This window comes from Simochromis diagramma, unplaced genomic scaffold (assembly GCF_900408965.1).
Source record: "Simochromis diagramma unplaced genomic scaffold, fSimDia1.1 OVJJ01000055.1, whole genome shotgun sequence".
NCBI classification, from domain to species: Eukaryota; Metazoa; Chordata; class Actinopteri; order Cichliformes; family Cichlidae; genus Simochromis; species Simochromis diagramma.
Window position 1 is genome coordinate 403,885 of NW_024387070.1, and position 17,319 is coordinate 421,203.

General features: G+C 46.8%; 1 protein-coding gene across 5 annotated transcripts in view; it reads left to right on the forward strand.

Moving 5' to 3' along the window:
• Positions 1-12,441, forward strand: part of zeb2a (zinc finger E-box binding homeobox 2a) — a 36,759-nt gene extending 24,318 nt beyond the window's left edge. For 4 of the 5 annotated variants that reach the window (XM_040045332.1, XM_040045333.1, XM_040045331.1 and 1 more), the window contains 8 exons: positions 458-679; positions 990-1,058; positions 1,614-1,808; positions 2,155-2,369; positions 4,529-4,637; positions 5,469-7,360; positions 8,514-8,694; positions 11,325-12,441. In XM_040045332.1, the coding sequence (XP_039901266.1) occupies positions 458-679; positions 990-1,058; positions 1,614-1,808; positions 2,155-2,369; positions 4,529-4,637; positions 5,469-7,360; positions 8,514-8,694; positions 11,325-11,923 (3,482 nt within the window). In that variant the 3' untranslated portion in view covers positions 11,924-12,441. The remainder of the gene's footprint in view (positions 1-457; positions 680-989; positions 1,059-1,613; positions 1,809-2,154; positions 2,370-4,528; positions 4,638-5,468; positions 7,361-8,513; positions 8,695-11,324) is intronic. The other variant, XM_040045335.1, reaches the window with a different exon arrangement.
• The last annotated feature ends 4,878 nt before the right edge of the window (positions 12,442-17,319 follow it).

Here is a 17,319-nt window from a genome sequence, read left to right on the forward strand (position 1 = left end):
TGGGCGGGGCCTGTGTCTGATGTCTAACGTGTCCTGGGACCACACAGCAAGCCTGTTTGATCACAGAGGGTTAACACCCCCCCCCCCCGTCCTTGGTATTCAGCCCGGGTCAGCAGATTTCTCCGTCGTGCTTTTTCATCTGCACCTGTTGTGCAGTTGTCCGGGAGGCTGCAGACAAAGATCATATTATGAACGGGCTAATCTGCGTGTAGCTGGAGGAGGATCTGCGCTCTGTGGGAACCCGCCGCCGCCTGCCGCAGGAAACGCCATCAGAGCCAGATTAACCCGTTCCCATGATGTCAGCGCAGTGTGGCCGCTCACATCAGAGCGCAGAACAACTGCAGACCAATCACGGACACCCGATTCTCACTTCCTGTTTAACACTTGTTAAAGAACATACGCCGTGTTTACAAACACACTAAGGTCAGAGGTCACTCCCTCTTCTTTTGTGTTTCAGTGCTAAACTATGAGAACGTTGTGGAAACTACCTCAGACACCGATGACGAGGACAGTTTCGGAGGAGGTGGCGCAGGAGCGGACGAGGAGGAGGGCAGTCCGGCAGGCGTGCCCGCTCTGGAGGCGTCGCCCCGGGTCGGCCACGCCCTGCTGTCCCACCGTGACCAGGAGAGCGCCGAGAGCGGAGATGGGTTCCAGGACCCCCACGCCTGGAGACGCATCGGTGAGTCACGTGGTCACCTGTGAGTTGGTGAGGTCAGAGGTCAGCGTGCGGTGTTTTGGGCCATGTTTAAGTGTTTTGTAGTTTTTCTGTTTGATTTTAAATCTGGTCTCACGTTCGGTTTCTGCTTCTCATTTTCTCACTGTTTTTGTCATGAATATTTTTATAGTTGTTTGTAGTTGCTGTTATTAGTGTCGGGGGGGTTGAATAGCTAAATGATACCCATGACTCGGGAGGATACAGGAGGAAGGGACCAGCCTCCATCAGAGGAAGAGCAGGGTAAATGATGTGCTCCTGTGTTGTGTTTGGACAGACGGGGGGACGGACGAGTACGAAGCCGTGGGCCCGGAGGCGTCTCCTCACGCTGTGGAAAACAGTGCAGGTGAGATCACACACGATCAATCGTCACCCATCAGCGTCATCGCCGTCAGAAGAGGTTTTATTTATATTTGTCTCATTTTATTTTTAGCTCCGTCTCCATACTTTGCTCCTTTGTTTTTTATACATTCTTTACTTAACTTTACTGTACGGCTCTTTGGGATAATATTTTTTGTCTTTCTTCATCTTTATTTATTTGAGTAATTAAAGCTAATTAATGATAATGACTAATGATAATTAGCGATCGTAATTAAAAGCGTAATGTAAAATGTCCTGCTGAATTTTTGTCTTTCACATAATTTCCTGAGTAATTAATACAAACTGTGGGATTGCTTATTGGTGTGGGCGTGGCCTACAGCAGGCTGACTTCAGTTGGTTCCTTCGCTGTTGTCGTAACTTTAGAGGAAGTAAACGACATCCCGGGTCATAATGGTCAATGGGCGGTCAGAGGACCCAGCAATGTTAGTTTAGGAGTCCCTCAGGGCTCAATCCTGGGTCCTCTGAGGTTGCAGTGTAATGATTGGTCCTCTGACCGGACGAGCTTTGTCCCTGCATCCAGGGAAGCAACTAGAGGGCATCCCTGAGCTGGACGAGTACTTTCTGAAGCGTAAACTGGAGGACGGCGACAGTCAATCTGCGTGCATCGCTGAGTACCTGCAGCGCAGCGACACTGCCGTCATTTATCCAGAAGCCCCAGACGAGGTGACGCGCCTGGGCACGCCTGAGGCCACGGGGCAGGATGAGAGCGAGCACGGTGAGAGACCGAGAAGACAAACTGAGCATTACAAATCGATTAATCATTTTTAAAGAGATTATTAGTCAAAAAGCTGGCAGCTCAAACATGTGACTCTGAAGCTTTGTAGAGAGAAGTCAACAAGCTGGCTTGTTAACGAGATTATAGAAGATTCAGATTTCACTGGTGCCACTCCGACCGCGACCTTTAGTATGATGTGTGTTTCTGTGACCTTCAATCCCAGACTCATCATTTTGACTGTAAAATCATCTCGAAGTTCAAAACAGTTGGGAGCTTCGGTCATGTGACTTTTCTGTCTAAATAAAGGGTTAAGCACATTGTCTCTTTCCTGACTTCTGACCTACAGACCTGGGACCCGACACGCAGGATGACTTCGCCCAGCTGCTCACGTGTCCGTACTGTGACCGCGGCTACAAGCGCCTGACGTCTCTGAAGGAACACATCAAGTACCGTCACGAGAAGAACGAGGAGAGCTTCCCCTGCCCGCTGTGCGCCGAAACTTTCGGCCACCGTGCTCAACTGGACCGTCACATGACCACGCACAAGCCTGCCAGAGACCAGGTAACGCACACCTATTACATCCATTTAAACCTTTATTTAAAAGTCTATCACAGGAGTTCCAGTATGAAATCCATAAAGACACAGTCTTCAAACGTTAGGACTGACTCCACGCTGGCTTCACTAACAGACAGAAAACTGCAGTGATCAGAGAAGAAGCTGCCGTCAGGTGCTGACACTGCACTGCATCAGCTGTGGATGCTGAGCAGCGGAGGAGGGAGGCTCGGGGAACTCCATCAGTACATGCGATGACTCAGATTAGTAATTAATCAGCGGCTGTGGTCCCTGCAGGGTAAAAACAGATAAAAATACACCAAGGCTGGAAATTTAAGCTGCGTCAAAAGGAGCAGAGGACCGCAGACGGAGCCCTGAGGAACGCCGCCTCATTCTGTTTGTTTAGAAGGGTGAGAGATCCACGTGGCTTCCTGCTGTCTAACACATGAATGAAGTTCCTCCCAGTTCTTCCAGTCTGCCCAGTCGCTCCATTATTGACCACCTCCGTTCTGGGTGTTTCTCTCTGTGCCGTGCGTGGGAGGTGTGAGTGCGTTGACTTCCTCCGGCCATCAGACTCCACATCAGCTGCTGCTGCTGGAACCGATTAGATTCACGGCCTTCCTCTGATGCTCGGGCAGCCTCGGTGGCAGGCAGGGTGTCACACAGTAATCTAATCATAAGCTGGTGTTAAATGTTTCCTGCACACGCCTGTTTGCTGGCCCTCATGATCAAAAACTCACATTAGAGTCGGCAACTAAGCACTGAGTCATTCAATTTTCCAATTATGCTGTGATCGTAATGAGATTTCCTGAGTTTAGACCTCGGGTCTCCTCACAGAAGCACAAATAGCTTTCATACCTGACCCCCCCTCCACCAGCCTTAACCAGCACCAGATGGTCTTCTCCCTGCTGGATTGAAGACTCATAATCCTCTAAGTGGCCGTTTATTTGTGTACTTCCTGAGTTAAACTGTTAAAGAGAGAACAGGCATGTGTGCGTCGGTGAGGAGGAAGCAGATCTGTCTGTTCAGTCTTCACGGTTTGCCCCCGACAGCAGCGCCTCACTCAGTAATCATTGTTCACAGGCTTTCTACTGTGCTGCTGAGTGCTGCGGTAAAACATCTGTATGGCACGGCCTCACAGCTGTTCAGGCTGTGCTCGCACACCCGGGACCGCTCCTGAGTATGCAGCACAAACACTCACAGCTGTTTGCTTCTTGCCGTGATGTGGCTGCTTCAAGCAGTGGCCACACTAATGCAGTTATATATATATATATATATATATATATATATATATAATTAATCTTCACTGCATGACAGTGTGATAAGGAACACATGACAGTGCTCAGTCAGCACAAACTGCCCAAGCCCACTTTCATCCAGTTTAACCAGTCCTCAGTTCCTGCGTGGATGGGTGGACAGGTGGATGGGTGGGAGGGTGGATGGATGGATGAATGGGTGGGTGGATGCTGGGAGCAGCAGTGTTTGGTTAGGATGGACCTCGTGCAGGTTCTGTTTGATTTGAGTCCAAACAGGTAAGATTTGCAGACAAAGACGTGATCATTAACGACGGTGGTTAAGAAGTTTTGTTGGTGATTCAAAGCATGTAATTTCTTTCAGCGGTAATTTCAGTTTAAACAAAAACGTTTGTGTTTGCATGTGAGGGACTGGGACAAGCTGGTTCATGTTGGAATAACGAGGTCCTGGCAGAGGTTCCCTGCTGGATCCCAGGAGATCTGCTTTCCTGCATTTGTGGAGTCTCCTCTGGGGTTGAACTCATGGTGAATGAGTGCAGATCAGAGCAGAGAGTAGAGCGTTTACTTGAAGCTGTTTTCTCTGCTGTAGACGACAGAAACAAGTCTTCAGGTTTGTGTTTCCTTCACCGATCATCTGCATGTGAGACGAAAGGATTTGAGCTCCCACTCAGCAGAGGGGGGAGGACGCTCCCCGACTGTTTGTGTTTGTTTATCTCTGTATTTGCATTTCAAATGTTGGGAATGCACCTCCACCAGAAAGTGTTACCTCTGCACAGCGCCACCCACGCCGTTTCTCAGAATGCCTATCAGATCTGCTTCACTAAATACTATTAAATTCCCCGTTAGCTCGTGCTCCCTCTCTGCAGCGACTCCCACTCCTCCTCCATCACTTCAAATCTGTTTTTCTCTCTGCAGCCACCACTGCTTGCTGAAGGAACTGGAAACCGCAAGTTCAAATGCAGCGAGTGTGGAAAAGCCTTCAAGTACAAGCACCACCTGAAGGAGCATCTTCGTATTCACAGCGGTGAGTGGAGTTCTGAGGGCCGGATCAGAGCTGAAACTTTCCGCAGACACGGGTCTGATCCGGTCCTCCGCGCGTTTACATCGACTCTGATAAAACGCTGATTGTGTTTCCACATCTGACTGTCTGGCTTCTGCTTTAGCCACAGTATTAATACATCTGACAGTCAACAGTTTCACTTCCCATCTTCATATCTGATCACGAAGCAGTTCAGCTCCAAAAAAGGAACATTTTCATCATGATGGTTTCTATTTTTATTGAAGATTCATCCACTGATTTTTCCATTGATTTGATTATTAAAACCAAAACCCAAAGCGTCAGTTACTGTATCATACATAGTAATGTGAAGTATACTCATAAAGCACCTCATTAAAAAAAAAGTTGTTAAAAAGAAAACCTTCCTAAAATAGAACATCTGGACCGCCTCCAAAATCTCGCTGCTGATCTGTTTGTTCATTTCAATTTTTGTTAGTCAGCAAACAAACAACTATTCAGACAGTTGCTGGTTATCGTTGTTGAATTGTTTTAATCAGCGAATGAACCGATATTATGAGCTCTGAATAACAGTGGGGGACACGTTAGCTAAAAGATGTGCCAGAGGGTCAGTTCATAGTTAATCCTGGACGTCAGCAGCTGAGATGGTGAATGGATAACATACACTTTGCTGGTGTTGAAGGAGGAAAAGCACCACCTCCAATTCTGGATCAAAGGTGTAAAGCTCACACTGGTGACTAACTGTGGACGAATGATGATGTTTTAAGTAAATATCTGACGTTAAACTATAGAGCACGTTTGTGGGCTGAGAAGTAATCCAGACGTTGGGCTGTGTTTCAGGTGAGAAGCCATATGAATGCTCCAACTGTAAGAAGCGCTTCTCCCACTCCGGCTCCTACAGTTCCCACATCAGCAGCAAAAAGTGCATTGGCCTGATTGCCCTCAATGGAAGAGTACGCAATGGAAATGGTGGCAAACTCGGCTCCTCCCCCAGCTCTACAACCTCATCACCTGGAAGCCCCGCCCTGGCCCAGCTTCGCCACAAACTTGAAAACGGGCGCCCGCTGGGGCAGCAAGACCAGCCACGTCAGCTGGACATAAAACCTGAGCCGATGGACTTCAACGACTACCGGCTATTGATGGCCTCACAGCATGCGTTTGGGGGACCCGGGGTCTACCTGAACGGGCGGGGGGGGAGCCCCTTGGGTTTTCACAACTCCTCCCAGAGTCCCCTTCAACATCTGGGAGGCATTGGGCTGGACCTCCAAATGCTGGGCTACGTGAGATCCCTTGGCAACAACCTGAGCGAGGTGCAGAAGGTGCTCCAGATTGTGGACAACACGGTGTACAGGCAAAAAATGGATGGAAGCCCTGAAGACAAGCTCAGGTCCTACATGAAGGAGTTAGGTGCCCAGATGGAGGAGACCAAGGCAACTCAGGGTGGTTTCCTGGTGACGGGCAACGGCAGTCCTACCAAGAGCATCATAGATTACACACTGGAGAAGGTCAATGAGGCCAAGAGTCTGATCGACGAGTCTAAGAGGCAAGAGGATGTTAAGGAGAAACCAAGCCATTCTGTGGATCTCAGCAGTGAGGAAAAGAAACATGAAAACCAGAACCAGTTCCTGCCATTCTCCTGCCAATACTGCAAGGAGACCTTCCCCGGGCCAATCCCCCTGCACCAACATGAGCGCTACCTGTGCAAAATGAACGAGGAAATAAAAGCCGTCCTGCAACCGGCAGACGGCTGTCCCGCTGGCCACCAGGGAGGGATGTCCTCCGAGGTCTCCAGCAACGACCGAGCCACCAGCCCCGTCAGCCCCTTCAAGGATCACGTGTCGTTGCTCAAAGCTTATTTCGCCATGAACACTGAGCCCAACTCAGAGGAACTGCTCAAAATCTCAGTTGCCGTTGGCCTCCCTCAAGAGTTTGTCAAGGAGTGGTTTGCCCAGTGGAAGAGCCAAAACCACCACGGTAAAAGGTCACCACCTCCTGACTGCAGTGGACCAGAAGTCAACCACAGATTGAACCGGTCTCCAATGTCACTTCCAGCTACAGATTTACACCGAGGCTTCACTAATGGCTTTTGCGAGTCCTCCCACCAGTTTACAACCAGCCGGCAAACAGCAGGGCAAAAACCACTAGAATCATTGGACCACTTGAGAAGCAACACTCCATCACCCCTTAACCTTTCCTCGACTTCCTCCAAACACTCTCAGAGTAGCTCTTACACTCCGAACAGCCTGAACTCGGAGGAAGCCCGCGGGGACACACCGCTGGATCTGTCGCTACCCAAACACATGGCGCAGAAGCGCGCCTCCGCCGGAGAGAAGCGGCCCAGACCCAATGGTTTAATCAGAGAGCACAACGGGGAGGCTTTGGGGCGAGAGCAGGTATCTGGGCCCTTTGATTTGGTCAACATTAAGAAGGAGGTGCTGGGATCTGATAGTGGAGGGAATGCTATTCACCAACTGGAGAAAAGCACCAGTCCCATCTTTGGGATTAATGCCTTTGCTGGCGGACCTGTCTACACCTCCCTTCCACCTCACGGAGCATTTCCCCCACACACCTTCATGACTCCTGCCCAAGCGACCATCCCAGGCCTCAGGCCCTACCCAGGTCTTGACCCCATGAGCTTCCTGCCTCACATGGCCTACACCTACGCCACTGGGGCAACCACATTCGCTGAAATGCAGCAGAGGAGAAAGTACCAGCGGAAACCAGGCTTCCAGGTAAAAATCATGTAAAGTAAGGGCAATGCGTTTTGTTTTGTTTGTTCTTTCCTCTAAACAAAGCCAGCCAGGAGCCATGGAGGGTCAGTATTCCCAGGTTTTGGTAACCCTGACCTGCTCAGACTGGAGTGTGTTGCACTGAAAACCTGCAAACTGGCCGTGCATGGCTCATGGTTGGACAGATAACAGCAAAGACAACAGGTGGCTGCTAGTTTTCAGGGCTTTTGTCGTCTCCATCACACAACATGGCGGCTGGCAGTCCAAACCCGCCGTCAACTCCGTTAGCTTTGATCATGATAACGTGTTTGCTCCACAGCACAGAAGTTGGATAAAGGGATTGTTTGTTGGGCTTGGGGCTTACAGCTGTCTGTATAGTGATGTGTTAAAAGTATTGTTGACCCAGCCAGTGCTGAGCGTGGAGAATTTTAAAGGGTCTCCCTGCCACGGGACCTATGAGCTGAGCTTCAGCGTTTCCACTGTGGCGTCTACATTTACCTGGTCTCATTATGGGGCGGGATGTGTTTGCTCCGACTGAAAGTAGTCAGAGTTTTCCAGGTTTCATGTCTGAGTATTTTTAAAAATGCAAAGTGTGGAATTATGCCAGAGAAAAAGAGGCTGGTTCCACAAAACACCTCCAGATTCAGAATTTTTTGCCCTTTAAAGGAAAACTTCACTTCCTGTAAAGAAGGGAAGTTCATCTCCTGAAAACAAATCACAGATCAAATCTGGATTTAGTGAAATGCTGAGAGTTTTTCACTGTGCCATCATAAATACCGTTTGTCAGCAGCACCAAAGGTAAACAGCTCATAAGTCCCGCCCCTTGAAGCGCCGGTCACCGCTGACTCTTGGATGATTTGTATGAAAGCAGCTGCGTGGACTTTTTGGGAAAGTTCCTGAAATTGAAACTAAAAATGATGGTCAGCGCTTTGTTCCGGTCTCATGGTAAACCTCTGACCTCAGCTCACCTGCTGTCAGCTGTTATCTGTAAACACACCCCTCTTTCTCCGAGTCTCCTGGGTGAGGGGGACTTACCGGGTTGGGCCTTTAAGCCCTGTCCAGACTTGGGATCACAGAGGCGGTGGGGGGGAGTCTCGTGGCGCGAGACCGACAGGTGTGGGATTATCGGGGTACTGAAGCTCTGTCTCTGTCTCAGGGGGAGCTGCTGGACGGCACGGCGGACTATCTGTCAGGCCTGGACGACCTGACAGACAGCGATTCGCTGCTCTCCAGGAAGAAGATTAAGAAGACTGAAAGTGGTATGTACGCGTGTGACTTGTGCGACAAAACATTCCAGAAGACCAGTTCCCTCCTAAGACACAAATATGAGCACACAGGTATATATAACACTTGGACACTTCTTTTTACCCACCCAATGCCTCCTTATTTCCTCTGTCCTCACTCTTCTGTTTCCTCACGTAGCTCCCCACTCGTAGCTCTGCTTCTCTCTTTTGTTCTCTGCAGGCCGTGGCCTTTAACATGCGCCTTTCTTTTCAGCGGGGGGTAGGCAGCCTTTAATACAGAGAGCAGTACAAAAACATTCAGCGCCCCAAATATCAGCAGCACCTCATTCACACTGAGAGAGGAGGAGGAGTGCATGTTTGCATGACTGTGTGAAGATCAAAAGGAAATATTAATTACAGCCGAGAGATGGTCCATTTTTTTTCCATTTTTAAACTGGAAACAAACAACTTATGATAACACCACAGCAGGAAAGGTGAAGCAGCAAACACTGTTCTTATTAAAGCGTCCCAGTTTACCGAGTCGCCCCGCAGGAGCCGAGAGGCTGAAATGTGATGAATGTGGAGGCTTCAGTAAGACTGCAGCATTGTGGGGTTTAATGCTTTCATGAGATTTCTCTGCAGGACTCTTCTGATCCAAATCAAAATCCTAAACGACCCCCCAGCATGTCCTGAATAAAGTCAGTGTTTCACTAGTTTGGTGTCTCATCTTCACGCCTTTCGCTGCGTCACGGATAAAGGTAATCTGTGGCGTTAAGCAGAGCCACGCCCTCAGACGACTCTGGCTGCACGGCGTCAGCTCAGTTTGTCATTTTCTCACTGCTCTGGAGATAAAATCAGTGCTTTTTAAATGAAGTTTGGTTCATGTCCTGCCTCACACATTAACCCACATCACTTCCACTTAATGACCCATTAACATGCAGCATATTTACAGCATTTCATGGAGCCTCCTTTCAGCTGCTCGTTATCAAAGGTAGTAACACATGGTAATGACTAGTTTTCTGTTCTTGAACACTCACATTCATCTTGATTTTACTTGTGTTTTTTGTTTTCTCGTCGTTCTCATGATTTTATTATTTAATATTAAATAGTAATTTTTCATTGACGGACGTCAGACTGATGCTTCCTGTCGTCAGATTCGCTGCTTGTCCTGGTGTTACAGTAAAGTGGGGTTTATGATTTGGGAGTTGGGGGCTCACGGAATGATAATCATGTGTTGTTTGCATTCCTCTGACATGTGATAGAACAAAAGCTGAACATGAGAACACGTCTTTGTTGTTCCCATTGATACAGGAAGTCAAACCTGCGTGTTTGTGCTAATATTGGAGTTTGGTTGATCTTACCTGTGTGCCGTCCTCACAGACTCAGACCTGCTCTACCTTCATGTCTTTCACTCAGTTGCATCACCCTCATGTTTCCCTCCCACCTCCAACACTCGAAGCAGGAATCTACCGTCTCAGTTATTTCTGCCGCAGTGTGTGTGCGTGTGTGCGTGTGTGTCAGAATGCCAGCTATGGTGGATGTTACAGGCGCTCCGGGTCTATTTGTGGCTATGATGTGTGTGTGTGTGTGTGTGTGTGTGTGTGTGTGTGTGTGTGTGTGTGTGTGTGTGTCGGGGTAAAGCCATGTTTTTGGTGCATGTGTGCGTGGGACGTGTGATTGGGCAGCATTCAGCCTGCCAGTTGGCAGCAGCTGAAGCATCCTGTTCAGACATAAGAAATTTCCGCCTGTACAGTCGTAGTAAACCAGCTCTGTGTGTGTGTGTGTGTGTGTGTGTGTGTGTGTGTGTGTGTGTTGGGAGCTGTTACAGCTGTTAGGGTTCCTGCCCCTCCTTAAATTTAAATCCGGAGCTGTGATGTCATCGCAGCTCACCGCAGGCCGATGAAGGTTCGCGTTACCTCGTGGTGTCTCAAGCATGCCTCATTGTTGTTATGGCAACAGACAGACACCGAGGGTGTGATGAAATGTTAAAAGGATGAGTTGAAGATTTTAGTTCAAACCTGTCATGTTTTTGTTGTTTTGTTGTTTTTGTTTTTTACCGTCAGCCAATCACCGCACAGATTTCAAAGATCTGTAGTTCAGTCTTCTGATTGGTGATTGTTTCAGCTGTGTCTTTGAGTTAAGAGATTTTTTTTCTGGTCCAGCTGTAGATTTATGTCTCTTTATGAAAAAACACGTGAGAGTTTTCCATGTAGATCAGAGCTGAAGTGATAAACCGTGGAAATAATCAGCAGACAGGTTGATAAATGGACAACATCACTTCCATTTTTCATTTTTTTTTATTTCATTTTTAACACGCCCACATTTCATTCAGCCTAGTCTGGATTAGTTACTGCATTTCATGCCCAGTTACAGCTGTTGTGCTGTGGACCAGATGTGGCCCAAAGATAATTAACATCTGGTTCCATAAAGGTGGAGCTGCGCCTGAGTTTAGGCCAGACTTCAAAATAAAGTCTAAAATCTTCTTACCTGATTAATTAATAAACACCATCCACAGAGTCCAGACAGTTTCCAGGTCTTCATGCAGTTGGAAAACCTTGGAAACACAAATGTTTCCTGGTTCTTTGTAGTGTTTGTACGTCCTCGGTGTCTGTAGCTGTTCAGAGTTTCTTGTTCCTTCGTTGGGTTTGCAGCTGTCTGTCATGTGCTGATTCACTCTGCTGTGTGTCTCCGTGTCCAGCTGTGTCCGTCCTGACTGTGTCCCACCCTCCATTGTGTTTCTGCAGGTAAACGTCCCCATCAGTGTCAGATCTGTAAGAAGGCCTTCAAACACAAGCACCACCTGATCGAGCACTCACGCCTGCACTCTGGAGAGAAGCCCTACCAGTGCGACAAGTGCGGCAAGCGCTTTTCGCATTCGGGCTCGTACTCGCAGCACATGAACCACCGCTACTCATACTGCAAGAGGGAGGCCGAGGAGCGTGAGGCGGCCGAGAGGGAGGCCAGGGACAAGGGAGGCGGAGGAGGCGTTGCAGTTGCAGGGCTGGAGCCCACCGAGCTGCTGATGAGGGGCTACCTCCAGGGGCTGGGGCCCCTTGGATACTCGGACCCAGAGGACCAGCAGGAGGATGGCAGCAGTGCGATGCTGAGGGTCAGCGGTGAGGGAGGAGTAGGACGGGAGGAGAGGGAAATGGACGGCAAGATGTCTGAGGAGGTGACAGAGCGGCAGGAGGGAAGTTTCAGAAAAGGAGAGGAGGAGCAGGAGGGCGACAGCAGGAGCCAGATGGACTTGATGGGGGACGCTGAGGGTAAAGGCTCGCCGCTGCTGATGGACGAGAGTTCACGAGAAGGGAAAACAGACGGCAGGTCAGACCAGGAGGACTGATGAGGAGCAACAAAAGCTTTGGGACGCTGGCTCGATGCAGCTGCTGCTTTATGAGGGGCTGAAAGGAAGATGAGGGCCGGAGGGGATGGCGGTCATCTTCTCACACCAAATTAGTGTTTACTTTAGACTTCCTGCTGAGACTGATGGGTCACAAATGTGTTTATGGTCTGATTCAGCTTTGTTCACGTTCAGCCGACCGAAAACATAAATGATTTTAAAAAGGCTGTAATGTGCAGTTAACTTAGTATTATTAACAAAACTCGTGGCCTCTGATTTATCAGGTTCAGTCTGATTATTTTCTCCTTCAAAGTGTTTGTTGACACCTTTTCTTAATGGAGGCCTGTTTCTTTAACATTTTAAAGTTTAAGTTCTGCCGGTTGCTAAAGTGCTGGGATAGTTTCACAGCCAGAAAGGCCAAACTTTGAACCTCGGCAGTTCAGTCTGAAGCTCTCAAACCCTGAAGCTTAAGGTTTCTGCTGAGCTGATGTTAGATTTGATTGATAGATTTTTAGATCTTGGGGCAAAACCCCAAGACCCCAAGGCACTAGTTTTCAACCTTTAAGTAAAAACACTGAAAATAGAGCCCAAAAAGCTTCTACTCAAATCGGACAAGCAAGCCTGTACAGTACAGAAGTATTTTTTTATTATTGTGTTTGTGAATCCAAGAGAAGACAGGTTTACCTTGAGACCTACTGAGAAACCAGTTTTGTTGTAGCAGAACACCATTTACTAAAGACACTAACAGCAACCGTAGCAACTCTGAATGACGTGTTAGGGTTAGCAATGGTCTCGGTCTAATTAGGGACTCTGTGGAATGAAGAGCAGGTTCAAGTTGTAGTTCTTTGAACACCAGGTGTGGTCTTTGAGGCGTACCGTCATATACGCGTGGTCGTTAATGATCCCTGCTCGATTTTGCTAGGTTAGCTTGTTTTCATCACCATGATACCTAAACACACATTCAGACCTGTGGGAGGTTTTATGTGAATGAAATAATGATGCTAGTAACATTATTTTGTATGATTTTAAGCGTTTGAGGGTAAATCTTTGGAATCAATTCAATTCAATTTTATTTATATAGCGCCAAATCACAACAAAAGTCTCCTCAAGGCGCTTCATAGATACAGAGAAAAACCCAACAGTCATATGACCACCTATGAGCAAGTACTTTGGCGACAGTGGGAAGGAAAAACTCCCTTTTAACAGGAAGAAACCCGCAGAACCAGGCTCAGGGAGGGGCGGGGCCATCTGCTGTGATTGGTTGGGGTGAGAGAAGGAAGACAGGATAAAGACATGCTGTGGAAGAGAGACAGAGGTTAATAACAGATATGATTCAATGCAGAGAGGTCTGTTAACACATAGTGAGTGAAGAAGGTGACTGGAAAGGAAAAACTCAATGCATCATGGGAATCCCCGGCAGCCTACGATTATTGCAGCATAACTAAGGGAGGATCCAGGGTCACCTGGTCCAGCCCTAACTATATGCTTTAGCAAAAAGGAAAGTTTGAAGCCTGATCTTAAAAGTAGAGATAGTGTCTGTCTCCTGAATCCAAACTGGAAGCTGGTTCCACAGAAGAGGGGCCTGAAAACTGAAGGCTCTGCCTCCCATTCTACTTTTAAATACTCTAGGAACAACAAGTAGGCCTGCAGTGTGAGAGCGAAGTGCTCTAATAGGGTGATATGGTACTACAAGGTCATTAAGATAAGATGGGGCCTGATTATTTAAGACCTTGTATGTGAGGAGCAGGATTTTGAATTCAATTCTGGATTTAACAGGAAGCCAATGAAGGGAAGCCAAAACAGGAGAAATCTGCTCTCTCTTTCTAGTCCCTGTCAGCACTCTTGCTGCAACATTTTGGATTAGCTGAAGGCTTTTCAGGGAGTTTTTTGGACATCCTGATAATAATGAATTACAGTCGTCCAGCCTGGAAGTAATAAATGCATGAACTAGTTTTTCAGCGTCACTCTGAGACAGGATATTTCTAACTTTAGAGATGTTGCGCAAATGGAAGAAAGCAGTCTTACATATTTGTTTAATATGTGCGTTGATGGGTGTATCCTGGTCAAAAATGACTCCAAGGTTCCTCACAGCATTACTGGAGGCCAATGTAATGCCATCCAGAGTAAGAATCTGCTTAGATACCATATTTCTAAGATTTTCAGGGCCGAGTACAATAACCTCAGTTTGATCTGAATTAAGAAGCAGAAAGTTAGCAGCCATCCAGGTCTTTATGTCTTTAAGACATTCCTGCAGTTTAACTCATTGGTGTGTGTTATCTGGCTTCGTGGACAGATAGAGCTGGGTGTCAGCTGCATAGCAGTGTAAATGTATGCTATGTCTTCTAATGATGCTGCCTAAGGGAAGCATGTATAATGTAAACAGAATTGGTCCTAGCACTGAACCCTGTGGAACTCCATAATTAACCTCAGTGTGTGAAGAGGACTCTCCATTTACATGCACAAATTGTAGTCTATTAGATAGATATGATACAAACCACTGCAGCACAGTACCTGTAATACCTACAGCATGTTCTAATCGCTCTAATAGGATATTATGGTCGACAGTATCGAACGCTGCACTGAGGTCTAGCGGGACAAGCACAGAGATGAGTCCACTGTCAGAGGCCATAAGAAGATCATTTGTAACCTTCACTAAAGCTGTTTCTGTGCTGTGATGAGCTCTGAAACCTGACTGAAACTCTTCAAATAAACCATTCCTCTGCAGATGATCTGTTAACTGTTTGACAAACTACTCTTTCAAGGATGTTTGATATGAAAGGAAGGTTTGAGATTGGCCTATAATTAGCTAAGACTGCTGGGTCCAGAGATGCTTTTTGAGTAAAGGTTTAACTACAGCCAGCTTGAAGGCCTGTGGTACATAGCCGATCATTAGAGATAGGTTGATCATATTTAAGATCGAAGCATTAATTAATGGCAGGACTTCTTTGAGCAGTTTTGTAGGAATGGGGTCTAAAAGACACGTTGATGGTTTGGAGGAAGTAATTATTAAAGTTAACTCAGAAAGATCAATTGGAGAAAAAGAGTCTAACTTAACATCAATGGTACTAAGAGTAGCTGTAGATAATATTACATCTGTGGGATGATTACTGATAATTTTTTCTCTAATGATAAAAATTTTATTTGTGAAGAAGTTCATGAAGTCATTACTGGTTAACGTTAAAAGGATGGTTGGCTCAAAAGAGCTCTGACTTTTTGTCAGCCTGGCTACAGAGCTGAAGAGAAAAAATCATAGCCTGAACCTGATGAGTCAAAGGTCATGAGTTTGGTTTGATGAGCCCAAACGGAGAGGCGGGTCCACAGGAAGTCTGAATAACACTGGGATCTATTATTGTTAATATCAGTGTTAACGTTTAACTTTTAAAACGTCTCCACGCCCCAGGTAACCTCCGTCAGTCCCTGAGCGGAGACTCGACCCCATCAGCGTCCCCCCTGAAGCTTGTGGGACCGTTTAAAAATCCACATTATGCAAAAAACAAAAGAAGAAGAAGAAGTCGTAATGAGTATCACTATAATGAAATGAAGCTGTTTTTAATGTACAGTATTATAAAGGCCTAAAAGCTGTGTGGTGCTATGATGTTCTTAACTTTCGGTGTGTTGTTGTGTTCGAACCTCACTTCAGGAAATTGCACTCCACTCCCTGAATCACTACAAAATAAAAGAAAAAGAAAAAAAGAGGGTATACAGCCTCGAACACTCGGCCACTTCCTGTCAGTGTTATTGTCGTATTTTATCTCCTTTTACTGTGATGTTTTTATTTTTTATTCGACTTTATTATTTTGCCAACTAACCACATGACTTTGGGCCTCCTGATTTGTTTTTTTACGTGGAGGAACATTTAAACCTGTGTGATTTTCAAAATAAAACGTGGAGTCTTAAAGCGCAGAGGAAATGAAAATGAAAGGCAGAGCCCTCTGAGTGTGTTGAATTTTCTCCAGAGAAAGCCTTATTATATGCAAACCTTTCACCTGTGCCATCCCTGTACAGCGCCACCTGTCCTCTGCTTCAGTATTAAAGTGACGAGCTTACCTGTCCGATGCGTCAGTGTTAGCGTAGCAAGGCGTCAGTTTCTTAGTTTACACGTTTGTGCAATTTTCTGTGTTTCTGTTCACCTCAGTATTTCTGTCAGTATTACTTTTGTTTTTAATTTGAGAGTTTGCCATTTTATTTATGTGACTCATTTTATATTTCCTAATTTTATTTATTTCATACTGTAGTGTACAGTATTAGAGTTCCTCACAAACATCTATTTTAGTAAAATGATCGGAGCAAAACTCTGGAGCTTTTCTTGTTGCTTTCTTTGTTTTTTCCAAACTACTGGAAATTTTAAATTTGGGGAACTTTGGATACGAAGCTTCTGGTGAAAACACTGTATTTTTAAAAAAATCCACTTTATTCATCCCACTAAAGAGGTGATGAAAGACTGGTGAAGACGATGAAGGAATTCCTGAAATGTTTTATGATTTTTCATTTTTAATTTCCATGCTCGAATAAATGTAGCCAAAATCAATTTTAATAAAGCTGTGTTATTCTTCTTGTAGCACCGGGGTCTGATTCATTAACGCCTCAGCGACGAAGACGAGCGCCGTTTTTAGCTTCCTCGTGTTACCGTCACATTGCTGCTCGCTCACATCATCGCTCCTCACACACACACACACACACACACACCTGACCGCAGTACACACACCTCTCAGCACGCTGGCTTCAGGCTGGACCTTCGTCCTGAACATGAGCTCAGCACTGACGGATAAACTTTATTTAAACTGACAAACTCGTGTTCCGGGAGCTTAGCCTGTGACAGCATGGCCCAGAAAGGAAAAGAAACACTCTGTAAATTTTACTTCCAGGTGATTCGTGTGGTGGAGGAAGACTGCGCAGCTCTCGTTTCTCTGTCTGGTTCAGGCTGAAATCATCGGTTTTCTCCACATTAGCAGGACGTGCGCTTACAGCCTCTGTGATTTATGGCTTTTATCTGCAGATGCAAGCAGGTGTGGTTCACGCACAGTGCAGAGAGGAGCGAGGACCCACACAGCCTGAGGAGAGCTGACACGGATTAAACTGCTCAGAATGAACTCGCGGCTTTTATTTTAGGCTCGTTTGTAATTAATGATTTCCTGAATAAACTATGACCTTTTTGGAATAAAGGTTGTGGTGTGAGTGCTGTCTCTGCACACCTGACAAACAAACATGTCGTCAGTAACTGAAGATGTGATCGTTCACACTCTCCGCGCCGTGATTCACACCTTCATCCTCCACACCTGCCGAGCGGCTCACGTCCGTCCCCGCCTCCACCGGGCGAGCCAACGGATGCTGTCATGAGTCCTCTTACCTGAATGATGCTGGACGTCCACACGGCGCTTCACAGCTTTCACTTTAGTCCT